The 18,847-nt window shown below is 57.7% G+C and overlaps 1 protein-coding gene across 3 annotated transcripts; it reads right to left on the minus strand.

Moving 5' to 3' along the window:
- Nucleotides 1–1,349: 1,349 nt before the first annotated feature.
- On the minus strand, nt 1,350–18,570 carry ACE (angiotensin I converting enzyme). 3 transcript variants are annotated; one of them, XM_075722818.1, is made up of 25 exons: nt 17,988–18,570; nt 14,592–14,759; nt 13,112–13,199; nt 12,722–12,865; nt 12,278–12,469; nt 12,020–12,117; nt 11,315–11,487; nt 10,799–11,022; nt 9,249–9,393; nt 8,840–8,938; nt 8,486–8,608; nt 7,801–8,012; nt 7,128–7,264; nt 6,667–6,825; nt 6,183–6,270; nt 5,839–5,982; nt 5,416–5,607; nt 4,974–5,071; nt 4,508–4,680; nt 3,816–4,039; nt 3,433–3,577; nt 3,131–3,229; nt 2,591–2,713; nt 1,826–2,013; nt 1,350–1,546 (listed from the first exon to the last, which is right to left on the minus strand). In XM_075722818.1, the coding sequence occupies exons 1-25, from the start codon at nt 18,195–18,197 to the stop codon at nt 1,350–1,352; spliced, it is 3,843 nt and encodes a 1,280-aa protein (XP_075578933.1). In that variant the 5' UTR covers nt 18,198–18,570. The 3 variants fall into 3 exon arrangements, with proteins under 3 accessions (XP_075578933.1, XP_075578935.1, XP_075578934.1); XM_075722820.1 differs by having other exon boundaries at nt 1,350–1,537; nt 17,988–18,197; XM_075722819.1 differs by having other exon boundaries at nt 1,350–1,537; nt 1,817–2,013; nt 17,988–18,197.
- Nucleotides 18,571–18,847: the final 277 nt, after the last annotated feature.

Below are 18,847 nucleotides of genomic sequence, written 5' to 3' on the forward strand. Positions count from 1 at the left end.
AGCACGGGCGTTTGGGCAGCTGCTCCCTGGGTCTGTGGATCATGGCAGAAAGACGAGAGGTCGGGGTTTCACCTCCCCGTGGGCGTGCTGTGCTCGGAGGAGGATTGAAAGCAAACACAAACCCAAGCGTGGGTGGGCAGACACCTGCCTTCTGCTCCTCTCCTGGGTGCAATGAGCCTCTCCCAGGCCTCAGTTTCCCCATGTAAGACATGACCGAGGGTAGAGGCCATCAGATGGGAGGGGGAAGGGTGGATCATCCCAGATCCCCTCATTTCCCCTGCTGCTCCGGGCTGCAGCAGATCACGGCTCTTTAAGGCTGCAATAATCCCCAGCCTGGGATTAGTTTTGCACCTAATCACTGTGGAACAAATAAAAAGTTTTATTTACAGAAGCAGAAGAAAGACAGGGGAGGGGAAAAAAAGTCTCAAGCATGGCTGATCCCAAGATAATCAGGAGCTGGAGGGCGGGAGGCGATCGCTGACCTCGGAGCCCCCCCGGCTCTTACGTAAATGCATGTCATTCCCGTGCTGGAACCACAGCAGCTGCGAGGTCCAGCCCTGTCCCAGCTTGGGCTTGGTGACCCCCCAACCCTTTGAACAGATCCGGCCTGGACTTTGGGGATTTCTGGCCCTGATTCAGCCCCTTCCTTAGGCACGTGCTCCATGGTGGACCCACGAGCTGTCAGCTGTGATGGGAGCCATGGTTTAGGCAAGGATGGGGAGGCTGCAAGGGGATGCTGAATTTCATGATGGGCATGGGGGAGGCTGGGTGCTGCATGTGTGTTGCCCCAAAGCCAGGCTGGTCCCCAGGGTTTGTAGTTGCACTGGCTTGAGGTGGCAGCTCTCCTGCTCAAGAGCCCTGCCCCATTGAGATCCAAGCCCACCCACAAGAAGGAGCCAAGCTGCTGCTCTGGGGGTGACAAGACATGGGTTTATTTTTCATCTGTGCAAGCGAACAGCCTGGCAGTAGGCAAACCAGGGGAGGGAATGTGCTCTGTCCCTCCCCAGACTGCCCTCTGTCACTTGAAGTCCCTGTGGCTTTGCTCACAGGTCAGAGATGGCTGGTGGGTGCCCAGGCTGGACCAGCTCCCAGCCCTGGGCGCAGGGGCAGCCCGTGATGGCTCCGTGCCTGCCGGTGCCTGAATTTCTCTTCCCCTGATGCAGACGTTGACAAATAAATAGCTCTTTTCTGCTTTGGCTCTTGCATAGTGGAAAAAAACGTCCGACCTGATTGGAGAGAGGAGTCCTGGGCTGTGGAAACCCATGGCTTCATTGGCAAATGTGCCCATGGTGTCGCTGCCAGCCTGCCCATGCTTGCACCCCGTCCATGCTCCCCTGCTGATGGCTGCCTTATTTCAGTTCCATTTCTGAGCTGGATTTGGAGACCTTTTTCCTGGCTAAGAAGAATGTGACGCCCAAGGAGATGGTGGTGATCAGGAAGACGAGTGCAAGGGTAAGCAGGACCCAGCTGCCTGCTGTGGCTTGATTGCTGGCCAGAGACATGCCCAGGAAATCCATTCGGCTGGAGCTGGCTTGGTCTGGAATGGCTGGAAAATGGAGAAATGAAGGACATGGTTGGTACTGGTAGCTCTGGACGGGGGTGTTGGGTCACCAGCTCTCCCTTTGCTGGTCTTTTGGATGCCGTGTCCCCTCTAGACTCAACTCCATGGGAAATCAAGGAGAAGCATCCGAACACCCTGTGGTTTTTGGGGTGGCCAAGGGGCATCAAGGCAGCTCCATCTCTCCCATGTGCCCCATCCTGGCCCTGGTGTGGGCTGAGCTTTGCCCCGACATGGACCTGCTGTGCTTGGCTGAGCCCTGCGTACCTGCGTAAGGAGTCCAGCTGTATTCAGGCCAGCCCAGGACCTCTCCGTTCTTCTTGTTCTCCGTCGTCAGCCATGTCATGAGTGGCTCAAAGTAGCTCATCAGGGCATCAGCTGACATGTTGGGCTGCCCTGTGATGAGCCTCATGGCTTCAGGCCATGGCTTGCTGAAACCCAGCTTCAGGGCCTCCCTGTGACAGGAAAAATCAGCTCCAGTGGGTTCCCCATTGCCCTCCTGGTCATCAGCCCTTCCCTTTTCCCCAGGCCTTGGGGCTCTTTGTCAGCAGCCCTGGGTACAGTCTGTGCCCCCAGCACTGCAGGACTGCCGGCCCAGAGTGCAGGGAAGGAGGTTTTTGCTTGGGGAAAAGCTGGGGTTTACATGGATTAAAGCCCTCCAGTGAACCCAGCCTGATGCAGAGCAGTTCCTGGGTGAAAGGGTTAATTTCGCAGCTGCTTTTCTTGAAGCAAGGGTGTTGTTTTCCATAAGGAACAGGGGGCTGCAGAGGAGGAGGAGGGATCCTTCCACCTGCCAGGGTCCCAGCTACCATCTAGTGGCTGCTTTTGCAATCACAGCCCCAGCACCCAGCCCAAGGTGCCCCTGCCCGGGGTCCCCCCTGCCCGCACCCCAGGGCCAGGGACCAGAGCATCCTGTGCTGGGACAGGGAGGGGACGGGTGACCAGGGGCTGCGTTGCCTCCTGTCTTGCTGGGCTGGCCTTAAGGTATTTGGGGACATAAATGTCTTGGCTCTGCCCTGCACCCACACCTACCCCAAGATCTTCCCAGCTTCCTTGGACTGGTAGATGTCACACTTGTGCAGGGGACCCGTGTGCCTGGCTGCCGCACAGAGCGCCTGGTGGAACTGGAACTGGATCACGAAGCTGACGAAGTACCTGGAGGGATGGAGAGGGGTGAGGACATGGGAATGGACCCTCCTGGTGGCTGTGCAAGGGAAGATGTGGTCCCCCTCCTCCCCTGGTTGCACCCTCCCAGTCTGGAGGAGCATCGCTGGCTTTGGAGCTACACCTGCATCAACTCAGTCCAGTCTGCTGATGCCATTTCTCCTTTAACGTGTTTTATGGCTGCCTGGGTGGGTGAGTCCATCCCCCTTGGATAGGGGGAAATTCCCCCAAATCCAGCCTTCCTCTCCAAGGCTCTGTCTGGGTCCCCAGAGCTGCCCAGCACCCTCAGGATGGTACCACCAAGTATCCCACCAGCCATGAAACAAGGTGCCATTGCTGGCATCTGAACTGGAGATCTTGCTTCTGTGACCAAGTGGTGTTCCTCCTGCCCCGGCCCTGGTTACTCACCTGATGTAGGGGACGTTGGCAGGGATGTGAAACTTTGCTCCAGGGTCAAAATCATCTTCAGACCTTGGTGTTGGTGGGCACAAGCCCTGGTACTTCATCCTGGGCCGGAGAGGGAGAATTAGCCCAGCATGGGGAGGAGAAGGTGGGGTAAGGTGGGAGGGGACACAGCAGGGTGTGAGGACAGGGTGAGGGCTCATGTATCCCATCGTGTCCCATTGCAGCCAACTGGACCACAGGGAGAAAACACCAAGTGGGATGATGGCCAAGGCCCTTGCACCAGAGGGGTCTGAATTCAAGCACACCTGAGATTCCACCACTGCTGGTTGTACTCATCCTCCTTGATCCGCCCATCAAACACCTTCCAGCGCCACTGGTCCATGAGGTATCCGAAGGGCAGGAAGGCGATTTTGTCCAGGGCGATGCTCATCAGGTAGTTAATGTCACTTTCTGCCCAGGGTGTGAAGGTGTGAGCAAGGCAGTACTGTACCCACCTCTCCACCCAGTATGGGTCATTCTGCCCAAGAGCAGGGTGTCCCTATCAGGTCCTGTCCCCTCCATGCATGCAAAGCCACCATGCATTTCCCTGACCCATTCCACCCTGTCCATCCCATCCTGACCCTCTGCATTTCCATCTGTCCCCAGCAGCCCCCCATCTTTGCTGTGTGGTGCTCCCCTGTCAGCTCACCTGTGTTGTCTGTGACTTGGTCCAGCAGCTTGATGCTGTGCAGGTGTTTGGGGGTGGAGACGGACAAGGCCATGACATCCCCGATGGCCTCATGGAAGCCAGGATTGGCCCCATCACGGAATGAGATGGGCTGGTCCTTGTACTGCAGGAAGTACTGGACGTGGCCCATCTCGTGGTGCACCGTGATTAGGTCATCCATGTTCACCACGGTGCACTGCTTGATCCTGGACCAGGACATGTGGGATGGGGGAAGAAGGGAGGGCAGGGCTTGGGTGAAAATCTCCAGGAACGATCACACCCCCTTGAGACATTTTTCCCTTTGGTCTCCCTTTCCACATGCCCCCACCCCACATCTGATGCCAGGCCAGGCTGGTCCTGCTCCATGGGGTTGGTCTTTCTCTTTTCTCCTGTATCTTCTGCTGCCCCTGCCCATTCCCTGTCCTTGTTCATTGGCTTTTCCATTCTCCATGGCAGGGCAGGGAAGGCATTGATTGTCCTCCATCCACCATGGGGGCTCCTGCCAGGAATGCCTGCATCTTGGGTGCCAGTGGCAATGCCAGTGTTGGGTTGCCACAGCCATAGGACAACAGACACCGCGGTGGCATCAGGCCATGTGCCCTTATTCTACCAAGACGTTGCTATCTGCCCCAGCACCACATCAGCTGAGGCCACCACTTGCTCCCTGCAGGCACCTGAAGTCTTTGCGGTTGTAGAAGTCCCAGGCTGAGGCGTGACACACCACCTCCCGCCCGTCTGCTGGCTTCTCAATCATAGACTTGTTCCAGAACTCCTGTGGCATGGGGATGAGGCCCAGAGAGGTGAAGAAATGGTCTGACTCTTCAAACATCTTCTTGGGTGTCCAGCCCTGGGGAGAGAGCAGGCAGAGGCCCTGGTGAGGGGCAATGGGGGGATGCTAGGGGTGCCGGGGGCTGGGAAGGGTGGGAGACCCGGGACAGCTTTGTCCTCTGTGCAGGGAAGATCTTTTGGGGGCAGCTAGAGCTGGATCCAGCCCTTGGCATATCCAGGTGGGGAGAGAATACGGATGAACCATGGAGGTTTTTGGCAGCACCAGAGCATTTGGCAACATGGGTGGTGGCAGCGGCCAAAGGGTGCTGGGTCCCATGGGGCTTCCCCAGAGCAGCCTGGAAAAGCACTGACCTGTTTTTTCATGGCCGGGGTGGCATCCACCTTGGTGGCATCCGGGAAAGGTGTCACCAGGTCGAAAATGTTGGACCATGACTGGGCCCACATGTTGCCTGGGAAGCACAGAAAGACAATGCATGGCAGGAGGGAGGCAGGGAGAGAAGAGCAAAGGCAACAAGTTACTCGTGACTCCTGCATGGAGTGGCTCACCCTGCCTGGTCCCTGCCCTGCCTGCGTAAGGGTGATGCAAGCAGGAGCCCATCCATGCAGGAGAGGTCAAGTCATGCTAAGTGTGTTGCTCTTCCCTGGGGCAGACTGGCTTCTGCAGACCCATCTCATGGGGCCTTGGCCCTTCAGCCAGAGCTAAACAGGGACCAGCCTCAACTTTTTGCATGACTTGGAGCAAACTGTCTGGTGGGAGACACGGTTCTGCTTGAGGGCCTAGCAAAGCTCTTACCTAGCAGGTGAGCAGGGATGGGACCCTTCAGGTTTATGTGCTCTGCACCATACTTTTTGTATAGGGCTCGGCGTACGTAGGCATGCAGGTTGAGGTACAGGGGCTGCAGCTGCAGGTACAACCTCTCCAGATCTTCCTCAAAGGTGGGTGTCTCATACAAGGATCTCCAGTAGGCCCCATTGTCCGTGTAGCCTGTGGTAGGGAAAGAGTAGAAGCTGTTAGACACTGTCCTTCTTAGGCAAGAGTCTGTCTTGCTGCTCAGACACCCCAGGTCCCTCCATATCTATGAGACAGTGGATCTCATGGGATTTGGTGGGACCTCCACACCCTCAAGATTTTGGCCCTGAGTTGGATGATCAGTCCAATCCTCTGCTTACAGGGTGCTAAGACCATGATGGGTCTCTAAGGGAGTGGGACACTGACCATTGAGCACGGCTGCCTTGTTGCTCAGTTCCACATATCGCTTGTAGTTGTTCTTGATCTTCTTCCCAGAAGCATCCCGCCAGCCCTTCCAGGCAAAAAGGAGCTCATCATAGTCCCGTGAGGTGGCCATGATGTCTGTGAGGTCTGAAGAGAGAGCAATGAAGCCAAAACCATGCTGTTGGATGGGCTGAACTGACAATGGTGCTAGACCCAATGTGCTGCTCAGGGGCCATCAGAGAGAAGGTGGGAGGGTCCCTTCATGACCTTTCTCCATGTCCCTATTAAAAATCCCTCCTTTTTGGGCCTGTTGCAGATGACTCTCTGGACACCCTGCCAGATCTTACCAGGATCCAGGGGGTGACAGACATTGTTCTCTTTGCAGACCTTGGCTACGCTGTATGCAGTCTCCATATCTGAGAGGAGGGTGTTGTACTGCAAAGAAAATCAGATCATGTGAGCTGGTTATCCTTGCTTCTGCTCTTAGAGAATGTCACAGCCTATTGAGGTGTTTTCCTCTGGTTCCTTCCAAGGCCAAGTGTGACCCCAGATGGAGGTGGAGTCAATACAGGAGGGACTAGGGCCAGCAAGCAATGTGCCATTGCTACCCAAGCAGCCAGGCCCCACTGCAGCCTGGAATAGGAAACCTTTGGGTGGGAAATCCTGGAGACAAGGATCATGGCTTTGTGTAGAAGGTACCAAACTATCACCTTGTTCAAGGACAAGGGGTAGCTGCCCAGTGGCATTTCCTAAAAGTTGGGAGAAGCCCGTGTCTTCACAGAAGGTAGTGGCAAGGAACACCCTGTCCCACTCTGTCCCCTCGCAGCTCACCTCCTTCAGCTCATTCTCAGGCAGGGCTGCCCTCTCAATGACACTCAGCTTCTTGAGGATGCGCGTGACACTTTGGTCCTGGAAGTTGGAGGTGTCAAACTGCCTGGCCCTCCTGCCATACTCAAGGGTGTGCTTGGACATGGCCAAGTTCTTCTGCAGCTGCAAGGACAGGAGGGGACAGAAGAGGAGTTACTTTGAGGGGATCCCTGAGACACAGGCCATCACTAGAAACACCACCTGGCATGCCATGACTGGCAACCTCCCCATGGCTGCCCTTGTCGGTACCTTGTGGCATGACAAGGGTTTTCATGGAAAAGGCACCTCCTGGGTGACAGCATTACCCATTGGCTCAGGGCAGATGCTGCCCTGGTTTTTAGAGTTCATCTGAAACATGCCTTGGGTACCAGCTGCCTGCCTTGGCTGTTGTCTCTCCCCACACAGCCCCAAGGTCATTCCCATACCATGATCTCCTTGTTGTGGTCGGTGATGTTGGTGTTGTAGGCCCAGGATGCCTCAGTGTAGGCATTCCACACTGCCTCGGCTGTGCTGTTGTACTCGGACAAGAAAGCTTTAGCTTGTGCTTCGTCTGCTATTTTTTCTAGAGAAGAAGATAAATGGGGGAAAAGAAGGGGAGTCAGGAGAGTCCTTCTCTTTGCAAGAGCACCACCCCATACAGAAGCCATGGTTGAGCTTTTCCCAGAACTGCAGGTCCATTGAAGGATGCCACAACTTGGGTGCAGGTTGAGCCAAGAAATGGGGGCAGAGGGGTCCTCCTGGGGGTGTTCCATTGGACAGGGGATGGGATAATGGGACATGCTGCATGCCCTAGACCCTTCCACTTGGGCAGATAGGATGCAGCTGAAAACAGAAGACCTGTCACACCATGACTGATGGCATTACTACAGCAGCAGGGCCAGTTTCAGACAATGATTTGTCAAGAGGTTAGCTAATGGCACCTGCTTCCTAGGAAGCAACATCCAATGACACTCCATGTGGAGATGGTTATTTCTCTTTCCTGGCATGGAGACCACAGCAGAGACCTCTCTCAGCACTGTCTTGCCTGGGGGTTAGTGATGTCCCTTGGGAGACCTCTTCCTGCCCCTCCCCAGAGCCAGGATGGAGCTGTAGCCTTACCAATGCCTTCAGGGTAGCCTTCAGGGATAGGGGGATGCCAGTCAAACTCAGGCCAGCCCAGCACCTCATTGGTCTTCTTGTTCTGCTCCTGAAGCCACTTGGTAACTGGGCTGAAGTATTCCAGGAGTGGTCCAGCGTCCATCTTATTCGTGGCAGTGAGGTTAAACATGATTTCCTGCCACGACTTGGAAGACCCAGCTTTCAACAACTCCCTGCAGAGAAGTGGGACAGCAATAGCTGGCATGAGGCCAGGGCATGGATGGGAGAAAAGTGGTGATGGTATCTCAGCATCACAAGGGTTGAAGATGCTGTTCCTGAGTGGGACATGAACCTGGGAACTGCCTCTGAAGCCCCTATCTGTCCTGCATATGGGAATGATGACTCCCCATCACATACTCATGCATTTGTTAACACCCAGGGAGTCAATAGGAACCAAATGTGCTTTAGTGACCTCTTGTCTGGGTGGGAGCTCAGGACAGGGACAATAGCAGTACTCTGGTGAGGACCACTCACCCCACCCCCATGTTTCCATGTATTTCCATCCATCCATCTATGCATCTGCAAAGCTATTTCTCCAGCCACTTTTCCTTCCTTCCTTTGTTCTTTCTTTCCTTCCTTTGCACACCATCAGCTTCCACACACACATCTGCCCATGGCGATTGTCCCAACCCTCCTCTGTCCCCACCTGAGTTTGTCTCCAGCTTGTTTGGACATGTAGATATCACAGGTGTGCAGGGGACCGCTGTGGTTGGCCGCCTGGCACAGCGCCTTGTGAAACTGGAACTGGATGATGAAGCTCACAAAGTACCTGCCAAGGAAACCCATGAAGGTGAGCGCTGGTGACAAAGGGAAGCAGACAAGTCCTAGGGTGCGGGGAAGGCACCCGACCACATGTCACCTCCCCACCATTTGTGCTCCCAAGCGTTGGATAGTATCTGTGTCTTGAGAGGAGCAATGCATCCCAGATCCTGCCCACAGAGCTGAGCCCCCACGCCCCCTGCTCCCCAAGCCTCCATCCCCTCATCAGTGCCTCCTCTACCTGATGTAAGGGGTGTTCGCAGGGATGTGGTACTTTGCTCCAGGGTCAAAGTTGCTTTCATTCCTCGGAACTGGTGCACAGATACCCTGGTATTTGGTTCTGCAGACAACAGAGAACAAGAGCATGAGCTGGAAAGAGGGAGGCAGATGAACCAAGGCAGGGAATGGCTAGGGAAGGCTTAAGAAATCTGCACAATTAGAGTGCGATTCTATGTATTTCCATCCAGCCATCCACCTACCCACCCACTCATCTACCCATCCATCCCACCCACCCATCCATCTATCCATCGTTCTCCAGCCATCTCCATGGCTACTTTTTCCTTTTTTCCTTCCTTTCTTCTTTGCCGTCTTCCTTGCTTGCACACCCCCAGCTTCCTCACCCCGATCTCCCCCTGGTGACTGTCCTCTACCTCAGATACCACCAGTCGTAGTTGTAACGGCTCGGGGGTGTGCGGCCATTGAACACATTCCACCGCCACTGGTCGATGAGGTAGCCAAAGGGCAGGAAGGCAATCTTCTCCAAGGCCATCTTCAGCAGATAGTTGATGTTGCTCTCTGCATGAAACAGAGCCTGAACCAGGTTGGGAAGGAGTCTGGCTGGACAGCACTATGACCACTAGATATTTTGTGGGCAAGAGGGTGAGCAGATCTGGATGAGAAATGGGGACAGCATTTCAACATATACTTTTGCTCCCTAGAGAAGGCTGTGTAGGACACAGGGAGTTTCCTAAATACAGCTCCTACTTGGGGCAACATGTGCCTTTTTACTGTGTGGGAATAGTGGGAGTGACAAGCATGGTGTCCCCTTGCCTTCAGCCTGGCTCTCAGAGTAAGAAGGGCTTTGGTGAGTGTAACTTTAATGGTTCCCTCTTCACACGTTCACCCTGGGGCCTCAGGGTGAAGGACTTTTGATCTGCAGGGCTGTCACACCACTGCAAAGGCTCTCATGGTTTAGACCCAGAACTGGAGTCAACTCTAGGACAGCCACCACCATATCATGGGGAGCACAGGGTATGGTGACATCTGCTTTCCCCATCGCCTCAAGGAAACCCAGGGAAGGAATGTTTGAGAAGGACCTGCTGGAGACCCAGTTGAAGCTGTGGGGTCAGAGAGGGGTTGGCAGCACTGCCCTGAGGGGCTATTGGCTGCCATCATGATGGTGGCATGGCTGCCAAGGGCTGGTTAGTCAGGCAGCGATGCCTTGAGGCAGGGACCATCTGCTCCGTGGTGTTTATGCAGCATCAGCCCAATGCTCTTGGCTGCCGCGATGGCTTCCCCGTCATGAAACGTATCTAATGACAAGGCAGGAAGATCCCGGGACTGTCCCTCCTCCACAAAGCAGCTGCCTGCAGCAGGAATCTGCGAACGCTTGGTTTCCTCTGCTGCCGTCTGCTTTGATGTGTCAGCTGAGAGACGTTGGGCGGGGGGAGAGACTCTTGCCAAGCCGGGCAGTGCCCTGCAGTGACAAGTCCTCCTCCTCCGCACCAGCTGGCAGGCAGAAACATCACCCTCTGACTGTCCTCGTGACTGAGCACATAAGTGCTCAGTGCCACCTCCACAAAGCTACACCGGGAGCTCCTAGGGTGGATGTTTCTTGACGAGGGAAGGGGCAACGGTGGAAATGTCAAAGCCGATCAAGCACAGAGATGCTGCTTTCAGGTTTGGGGCTCTGATGGAGAAAGGAAGGGAACAGACAAGCTCTGGAGAGCATCCCTCCTGCCCTCAGGGGTGAAGAAGATGGAGCCATGAAGGGTCCTACATGGACCCATAGAGACGAGAAGGGGTTGTGCATGGAACCAAGCATGGGTGAAAATCACACATCAGCCATGGGGTCTTGCCTGCTTCTCTAGGTTGTGTTGCCAGACTGCAGCCCACCATGGCATGTCCCAAATCCTTTCTGGTGCCACAGCCAGTGCCTGAGCCCACCAGGCCACCCAGATTCCCAGGGTGGCTGCCATACCTGCATCCTCAGTGGCACTGCTGAGGAGACCAATTTTCTTGAGGTGGCTGGGAGTGGAGACAGACAGGGCCATGACATCGCCAATGGCCTCATGGAAGCCAGGGTTGGCCCCTGCGCGGAAGGGGACGGGCTGGTCTTTGTACTGCAGGTAGTACTGGACGTGGCCCATCTCGTGGTGCACCGTGAACAGCTGCTCCATGGTCACTGTTGTGCACTGCTTGATCCTGCCGGGTGAAAACAGCATTGCCTGAGCTGAGTGAGGCACCCCGGCTGCCTGTGCACCCCCTCGATGGGAAGGACCCTCCACAGTCCCTGAGAGGGTGGCAGCACCCCATGGGGTAGGAGAAAGACCCAAAGGAGGGGAAGGCAGGGCAGCATGGTGCCCCAAGACCTTACCCCAGAAGGTGACAGATTGGGCTGCACAGCCAGGCTGAGGGTACCCAAAATGGTGAGCACCAAGGGGGTTGGAGGAGGGTCTTACCCTGTAGCCCCGGGCCCCTGTGTGCCCCCACACACCTGAAGTCCTTGCGGTTGTAGAAGTCCCAGGCCGAGGCGTGACACACCACCTCCCTCTTGTCTGTTGGCTTCTCGATCATGGACTTGTTCCAAAATTCGGGGGGCATCTCCAGCAGCCCCAGGGAGGTGAAGAACTCCTCCGAGACCCGGAACATGCGGGTGGCATTCCACTCCTGGCGGGCAGCAGGCAGTGGGTTATGGCTGAGGAAGGGGCTGCCCATGCCCTGGGCATTGCCTCTGATGCTCTCCCAGCACCATGGGGATGCAGCGGGTACCTCCAAGGGTTCAGGATCATGCGCCTCTCACTGTGATGGGGAGCTCTGTCCCCAGAATTGGTGTGAACATCCCTAAGAAGCACCAAACAATGGTGCTGGTGCCCAGCAGGGACAGAAGAAGGGAGCAGGGCTGATGCCCCAGGAGCGCTGGGAGCTGTGTGATGGAGTGGATGCAGCCCCCAGCCCAGGGGCTGGCACCCATCCCACTCCACTGTCCTTCCTCTTTGCCCACCTGCTGCCTCTTTGGTCATTGCCAGAGAGGGAGTGGGGTCATTTCTTTGTCCCTTCGCCTCCCGGACATGGCTTTTCTGCTCTCCCCTATGTAGGTATGAGAAACCACTCCTATGGAGTCAATGTTATGGGCAAGCCTTGGCCAACACCCCCTGTTTTTGTCCCCCTGGTGCCACCAGTGAGTCCCTCAGCCCATCACCTGCTGCACCATGGTGCTCGTGACATCAAGGTTGGGCTTCGCGGGGTAGGGGACCATCAGATCATAGATGTTGTTCCACTGCTGAGCCCACATGTTGCCTGAGAAGAGAAAACAGCTGGAGCAGAGCTGGTGGTAGGTTGGGAGGAAGAGAAACACAGTGGTAACTGCAACCTCCCTGTCCCACTATGGCCCTGAATGTGCCCCTCTGGCCCCACCAGCACCCCTGGACACAGGCTGGGTGGGGGTCCCTCCTCTTACCTAGGAGGTGAGCAGGGATGGGACCCTTCAGGTTGACGTATTTGGGGCCATAGCGGTCATACAGCTTCCTCCGGACAAAGGCGTGCAGGTTGAGGTAGAGCGGCTCCAGCTGCTTGTAGAGTTGTTCCAGGTCATCCTCGAAGGTGTCTGAGTCATACCAGGAGCGCCAGTAGCTGCCTGTGTCCTTGAATCCTACCAGGGAGGCAGTGATGACCTCTGGCTGCAGCCCCTGGGGGCTACCCCCTGACCCAGCCCCAAGAGCTGGGACCAGGGAACAGCAGTAAGATTTTTCCCCCTTCCCCAAAGTGTTAGCACTGGAGAAATGGAAGTTGGATGCCTGGCTGCATGCAGGATGGGGACAGCAGCAGGGCACCCTATTGCCCCAGCTCCAATTCCCACCCCTGATCCCTGACCGCTCCCTGCACCCCCCCATCCTGCTCTTACCATCCATCTGATAGGCCTCGTTGCTCAGCTTCACGAACTCCTCATACTTGGTGCGCAGCGGGTTGCCTGCGGCGTTGTGCCACCCCTCCCAGGCGTAGAGCAGCTTCTTGTAGCTGCGGGACGTGGCCATGATGTCTGAGATGTCTGGGACAGAGGGGACAAGGAGGACATGAGAGAGGGGCAGGAGAGGCGGGTCACATCCCACAGGAGCTCTGCAGAGGTGCCGCCACCATTGCACCAGATCCAGATAGCCAGTCTAGCCCCGGGACAACCCTGATGAACATGGGTAGGATGGGCCAACCCCAACACACTGGGGATGTGGGGACCTGCACAAACTCATGGCCATGGGGTGCTCAGCAGCCCGCAGGGGTGGAGGGACAAGGCCCATACCTGGTTCCAGGTCCCAGCAGGTACCGTTAGCCAGGCACACCTTGGCCGTGGAGTAGATTTTGTCCATCTTGCTCAGGATGGTGTTGTACTGCGGGGAAGAAAAAGATGTTGGGGCTGGCAGGGGATGGGAACGGCCCTTCAGGAGGGATCTGCAGACATCCCAGCTCTGGAGCACGCGTGTGTGTGTGTCCCTGGAGGGATGTGGAGGAGGATTAGTGTGTTTATGCACTGTGTTTTTGGTGAGGTAAGCGTGTTAGCACCCAGAATTTTACACCCTTTGCATGGTGGGAGCAGGGAGGCTCTTTGGGACAGACAAACCATACACAGCCACTCGCCAACCCCCCCGCCAAACGCAGCGCGAGCACCGTGGTGTCCCGCAGCAGGGCTATTTATAAAGCTCTTTGTCAGTGGGGCTGCGGCACAGTCTGTTTATCTAAGCGCGTTTAAAAAAAAAAAGGGGGATTTATTTCTGTGAACTTCAACAACAGCAAACAATAGCAACAGGAGGTTTCCTGGAACCTGCCTGGGGAGCCCATTCCCAGGGAAGGAAATTCCTCTGCTCTGTCCCTCTCTACGCTCCCATCCCTCTGCTCTGGCCGGGCGGAGGGAACAGAGACGGGGGACGGTGGCAGCTGCAGGATGGAGCTGCCCAGGGACAGGCGAAACATGGCCAATGTGCAGGGAGGAGATGTGATGCTGTCTGTTATCTGGGAGAGGGCGGGGATGGGTTTCCTGGAAGGAACCTGGGCCGACGTTTCTCTGGAAGGGGTTGTATCACTGGGCTTTGCCAGGGTTTCGGTGGGGAGGGCCGTCAGGGAGCCGTGGGCCAGGCTGGAGGGGACAGCAGTGCCAGCGTCCCTGCGCTCATGCAGAGGCAAGTGGCTGCCAGCCTCAGCCTGGGTGATATTTTCATGCATGGAAATCAGAATCATGTTGCATTTAGGTAAACGATCCTGAAAGCTCAGGACTGTGATGGGGAAGGCTCAGGATGCCCCGATGTCCCCATGTCCCTAGTGCGTATCTGTGTCACCAAGACCCAGCATTTCTGGGCTCACAGAGAGGGCTGAGGAGCCGGGTGGCTGCAGCAGCCCTCCTTTTCAGTTTGGCTGCTTCCCCACGGAGCACCAGGGGTGAGGGGGTCGAGCCAGCTGGCCCCCAGCCATGGGCATAGCCTGGCTGGTCTCCAGGTGACGCCCAAGGCTGCTCTGTGTAAGCAGGAAATCTCTGGTTCCCACTAGTATAGCTCTGAGATGAGGTTAGGGCTGGATAATGGGGCCAGCAGGTACACCACATCTCCCCGAGACAGCACCTTATCTCCCCCCTTCATCCCTGTCTTCCCCATGCAGAGGCCAGGGAGACCCTCCAAAATGCAATGGAGGGGCAATGGGCCAGCAACAGATCTGGAGGCTTGGGAAAAATCCCTTTAAGAGGTTTCACGGCACCCCAGCAGTGCCCAGGGCTTCGCCAGCACCTCCCCTACCTGCTCTCTCTTCGCCAGGGGCAGGTTGGAGGGTCCCAGGGTCTGGATGGAGCTGATGATTTTCTTCAGCTGCGGGTCACTGAAGTTTCTCCAGATGTTGCCGTAGAGCTCCTTGGCTTTCTTCCCCCACAGCTCTGTGAAGTTTTGCTCCTCCAGCGATGCCTCGACCTGCACAGCGAGAGGGGACACGGGGACTCAGGACCAGCCCTGGGACATGCCACCACCCAGGCAACACTTTGGGGGCCAGGTTGAGAACCACGAGGGTTTGTGGGAGCCAGAGGGGATGGAACATGAGGTGGCAGGCAGGGCTGTCCCCAGTCCGTGACATTCATAGATAGAGACATCAGCTTCCAGATGACGTGGCAACGTCTGCAGCCCCCGCTTGCCTGCGGTGCTCCCGGCGAGCACCCGCCAAGGTGGCCTTTGAGGATGTTTTGGAGGCGGCTCCGGGGTGTCATGGCCTGGTTGGGGTGGGGATGCTGGGACGGGGGTGTCCACGCCACGCAGGCAGGTTGACCGGGTGCTCCCAGGCTGGCTCTGGCAGCTGCCAGACCCCGTTTTCAGAAGGAGCTCTGAGGTCTGGCTTAATTTTATCCCTATTCCTGCCTTTTCTCACCTTTGCAGAAGCACAAAGGAAATCTACAAAGATGCACCATTTACTTTTCTCCTCCCTATACCTCCTTGCTAGATCTATACATTTCTCCTCTGGCTATCTGCAGCCTGCGCGCTACAAGTGCCATAGCTGGGTTTCACCTTACAGACGAGCACCCATTTGCACCGAGCCCCCAGTTTTGGGTCTCTCACTGTCACCCATCTCCTGCCAGCCCCGACCTCCCTTCCCAGGGCCGTGGGACGGCAGGGAGCTGTCTGCGCCACGGGGGTTATTTAGGCAGCTGGAGCCATGGCCGATGGCCACGATTTTGGGACGGGGTGTATTGCAGGAGGTTGCATCCCAGCCCGGCCAGCATCAGCTGTATTTTTAGGAAACACTGATCTTTCGAGAGTGTCCTGGCCTGGGCAATGTGCAGGAAGGAGTCAGAAGGTGCAGGGCGCCTGTTCGCTGTCCGTGCACCATCCCGGCGTGATTTATGGAGCTCATTAGCTGTTATTTGTAGCATTTTTAGCCTGGCCCCAACAAGCCTGGTTTGTTTTATTTTAATCTTCACATTCCCTCAGCTGGCAGTGGGGAGGGAAGGGAGTTATGCTGCGGCTGGGCTGGAGGCTGCCCAGGGCTGGAGGCTGATACAGGGGTGGGGATGCCAAAAGTGCCGGGTGCACCCACCGCCTCCCTCGGACATCCCAGCACCCACAGCACCACTCTGGGTACCAACTGGCCCTGATGCCCCAACATGCCGGGATGTGCCAGCCCCACGGACACCCTGCGCTGGAGAAAGATGCTCTTGCATTGCCCTGCTAAACGAGGGATATCTTTACCCCTTCCCAGACCCTGCTGCGGAACTGGGGGAGCTGTAGGAAGCAGGGTACAGCTGTGTTTTGTCTTCTCCTTGAACAGGCACCTGTGTTTGGTCAGGCAAATTGTACCCTAAGCTCTCCTGACAGCTCCAGCGGAGCGAGAGGGGCTGGGGGTGCTGCCCGAGACCCCCTTGCCGCAGCCGTGCCCACCAGCCCTGGCCCTTTGCTGCTGGAGCTGGAAGCTCTCTCTGTGGGGGTGCCCCTTTGGGGGGCTCAGAGCCCCCTGGACTCCCACAGCCCCCAAGTGTCCCCACCAAAGCCCCACACCCCTGTCCCTCCCTGCTCCTGGTTGCACAGTGAAGATTCAGCAGCACAGGATGAGGCCCAGGGCACTGGGGCTGCTCTGCCCCGCGCACCCGGAGAAGTCCCGCACCCATGAGCAGCCTCCGAACCCCAAACACCATCGCCAGCCTCTCGCCCAGAGCCCCAGCTTGCAGCCCTGCGGCTGAGCTCCCTGTCTGTGGTTCCAGCGTCCCTCTGTCCATCCCTGCATGGCTGGGGGCTGCTGCCCTGCCTTCAGCCTCCTGTCCCTCCGTGTCACTTTGTCCCAGGGCCACCTTTCATGGCAGGTCCTGGAGGAGCCCACACCATGGTGGCCTGGCTCAGGTGTTACAGATGTGTGTGGGGTTTGCCTGGCCCGAGGGTTCCCCAGATTCAGCTTTTCGGGTCGTGCTGGCCAGCTGTTCACCCTTGGATGCTCCCGCTCTGCCCCAAGGTCCCCAGCCGCGCTGCAATATCTGCAGCAGATGCTGGGTGCCTACCCAGACACCGCATCAGCTTGCCGAAAAAAGGCTGAAGGGGCACTTGGGTGCTCTTGGGTGTTCTGCCAAGTTGGCAGTGGCTGGACCTGGTGGCAATCTTCCCACCACACAGGAAGACGCGTTTCCTTCCTGCTGCAGGGCACGCTGTGCCCCCCGGTCCCCGTGGGATCTGGAGGGCTTTGAGGCGGTATGGCAGCCCTTGGGGCACGGGGGTGATGCTGGGGTCCCTGAACGCACATAACGGCTGCACTGACCCCCCCGCACCCCTACACTAGCTATATGGGGCGGCAGGTATATGTCCGAGCTGCATGCAGTGCCGTGGCCATGCCCCCCGCACTGGGGCAGCCAGCAGCTCCCTGGGCACAGCAAGAGCCGGGGAAACCTCTGCAGCCTGCCCAGGCACCACGATTCCCTGGCCCGTGCCGGGCAGGGGTTGTGCAGCAGCTCACCCAACCGAGAGCAGCCCAGGGAGCTTGAACTCCTTGCCCCACTGAATCCAGCGTAAAGATATGCAAACCCTCAGCCAGACATGCACATGCCTGCGGGATGCACACAGCATCGCTCCCCGCCGCGGCTCTGCCCGCATGTAGCTGGGCTGATGGCAAATTCCCCAGAGCCTGGAGCGCTTCCCCAAAGCCGGCTTCATCCCCAGGGGCTGGGGACACAGGGACTGGGGTGGCAGCCGCGGTCCTGATGCCACCCTGTTGCTTGTGCACACTTTGGGCTCCTGGTGTCTGCCCCAAACCAAAAGCCCCCAGTGCCGGGACGCGGTGGAGCTGCGGCATGGCACAGCGCTGGGACGTGGTGGCAGCAGGCAGGGACGGGGACAGGGACACTTGACACCTGACCCCAGGCTGGGAAGGGGGGGAAGGAAAGTGGAAGGTGCTGGGAGGAGGGAACCACCTCTAAAAATAACCCGGACTCGGCGCTGGGACCAGGGCTGTCACTCCAGGGCAGAGCCTCTCCGAGGGCCAATTTGGGGCAAACCCCTGCGGTTCCCAGACTACAATCCCAGCCCTGGTTTGCCATCCTGGGGTGCCAAGACAGGAGCCAGAGAGGAGGAAGGGGACCACGCCAAGTGTCCCCACCATGCCCCAGCCCCCCCCAGTCCCCGGTGCTGGGGACACCCCCACGGTGGCATCGCCCCCGTCCCACCACCCACCTGCGCAGCGGCAGTTTCAGCTGTCAGGTTGGTGTTGTATTCCCAGCTGGCCGAGACGCTCTCGAAGAGGACGATCTCAGCCGTGCTGTTGTAGGCGTTGGCGAATTCGGCGGCCCCTTGCTCGTTGGCTTTACTGTTGGGGGGCTCGAGGCCGGGCCGAAGGGCACCCGCCAGGCTCAGCCACAGCAGCAGCCCCAGTGCCGGGGGCATCGTGGTGGGAGCGGTGCACGGAGGCGGGGGGCCCCGTTCGGTGTCTTGCGAGATAGCGTTGCCTCCGCTGCCGGCTGCTTATAAGCCAGCAGCCTCCGCGCAAACCCTGCCCACCGAGCCTGCCTCTCCTCGCAGATAAGACCGGAGCATTTCGCTCTCCCTTCGGCGGCTCCCGGGCTTGTGGGAAGGAGCAAGGAGCGAGCGCTGCCTTGGGGTGCAAAGTCCCTTTAGCGCCTGGCTGCGTCTGGAGGGGAGAGTAAGGGGCTGGGACAGCAGAGAGGGAAGGAGATGGAGGAGAATCAAGGGAAAGGCAGAAAAAAGAGAAAGGAGGAGAAAGGCTGGGGTGGACGGGGTGGGTGGGAGGCAGCTCCATCCCTGCAGTGTCCCAGTCCCCTCCCGGCTCGGCGCAGGGGGATCCAGCTCAACCGGAGCATGGCGCTGGGCAGGACATCCCCTCCCCATGCCGGCATCACGTGGCGAGCACCCCTCGGCACTGCCCTGGCCACCCGCCACAGGGCACGAGGGTGAGCGTGGCGGGGGAAGCGCTCACTTGGGGAGCTGCCAAGGTCCATCCCCTGCTGCCTCTTGCCAAAGTGACCCTTCCCGGCAAAACCATCTTTTTTTCAGAGAAACGGGGTATTTCTGCTGGC

The sequence above is a fragment of the Pelecanus crispus genome, chromosome 18 (assembly GCF_030463565.1).
Source record: "Pelecanus crispus isolate bPelCri1 chromosome 18, bPelCri1.pri, whole genome shotgun sequence".
Taxonomy (NCBI): domain Eukaryota; kingdom Metazoa; phylum Chordata; class Aves; order Pelecaniformes; family Pelecanidae; genus Pelecanus; species Pelecanus crispus.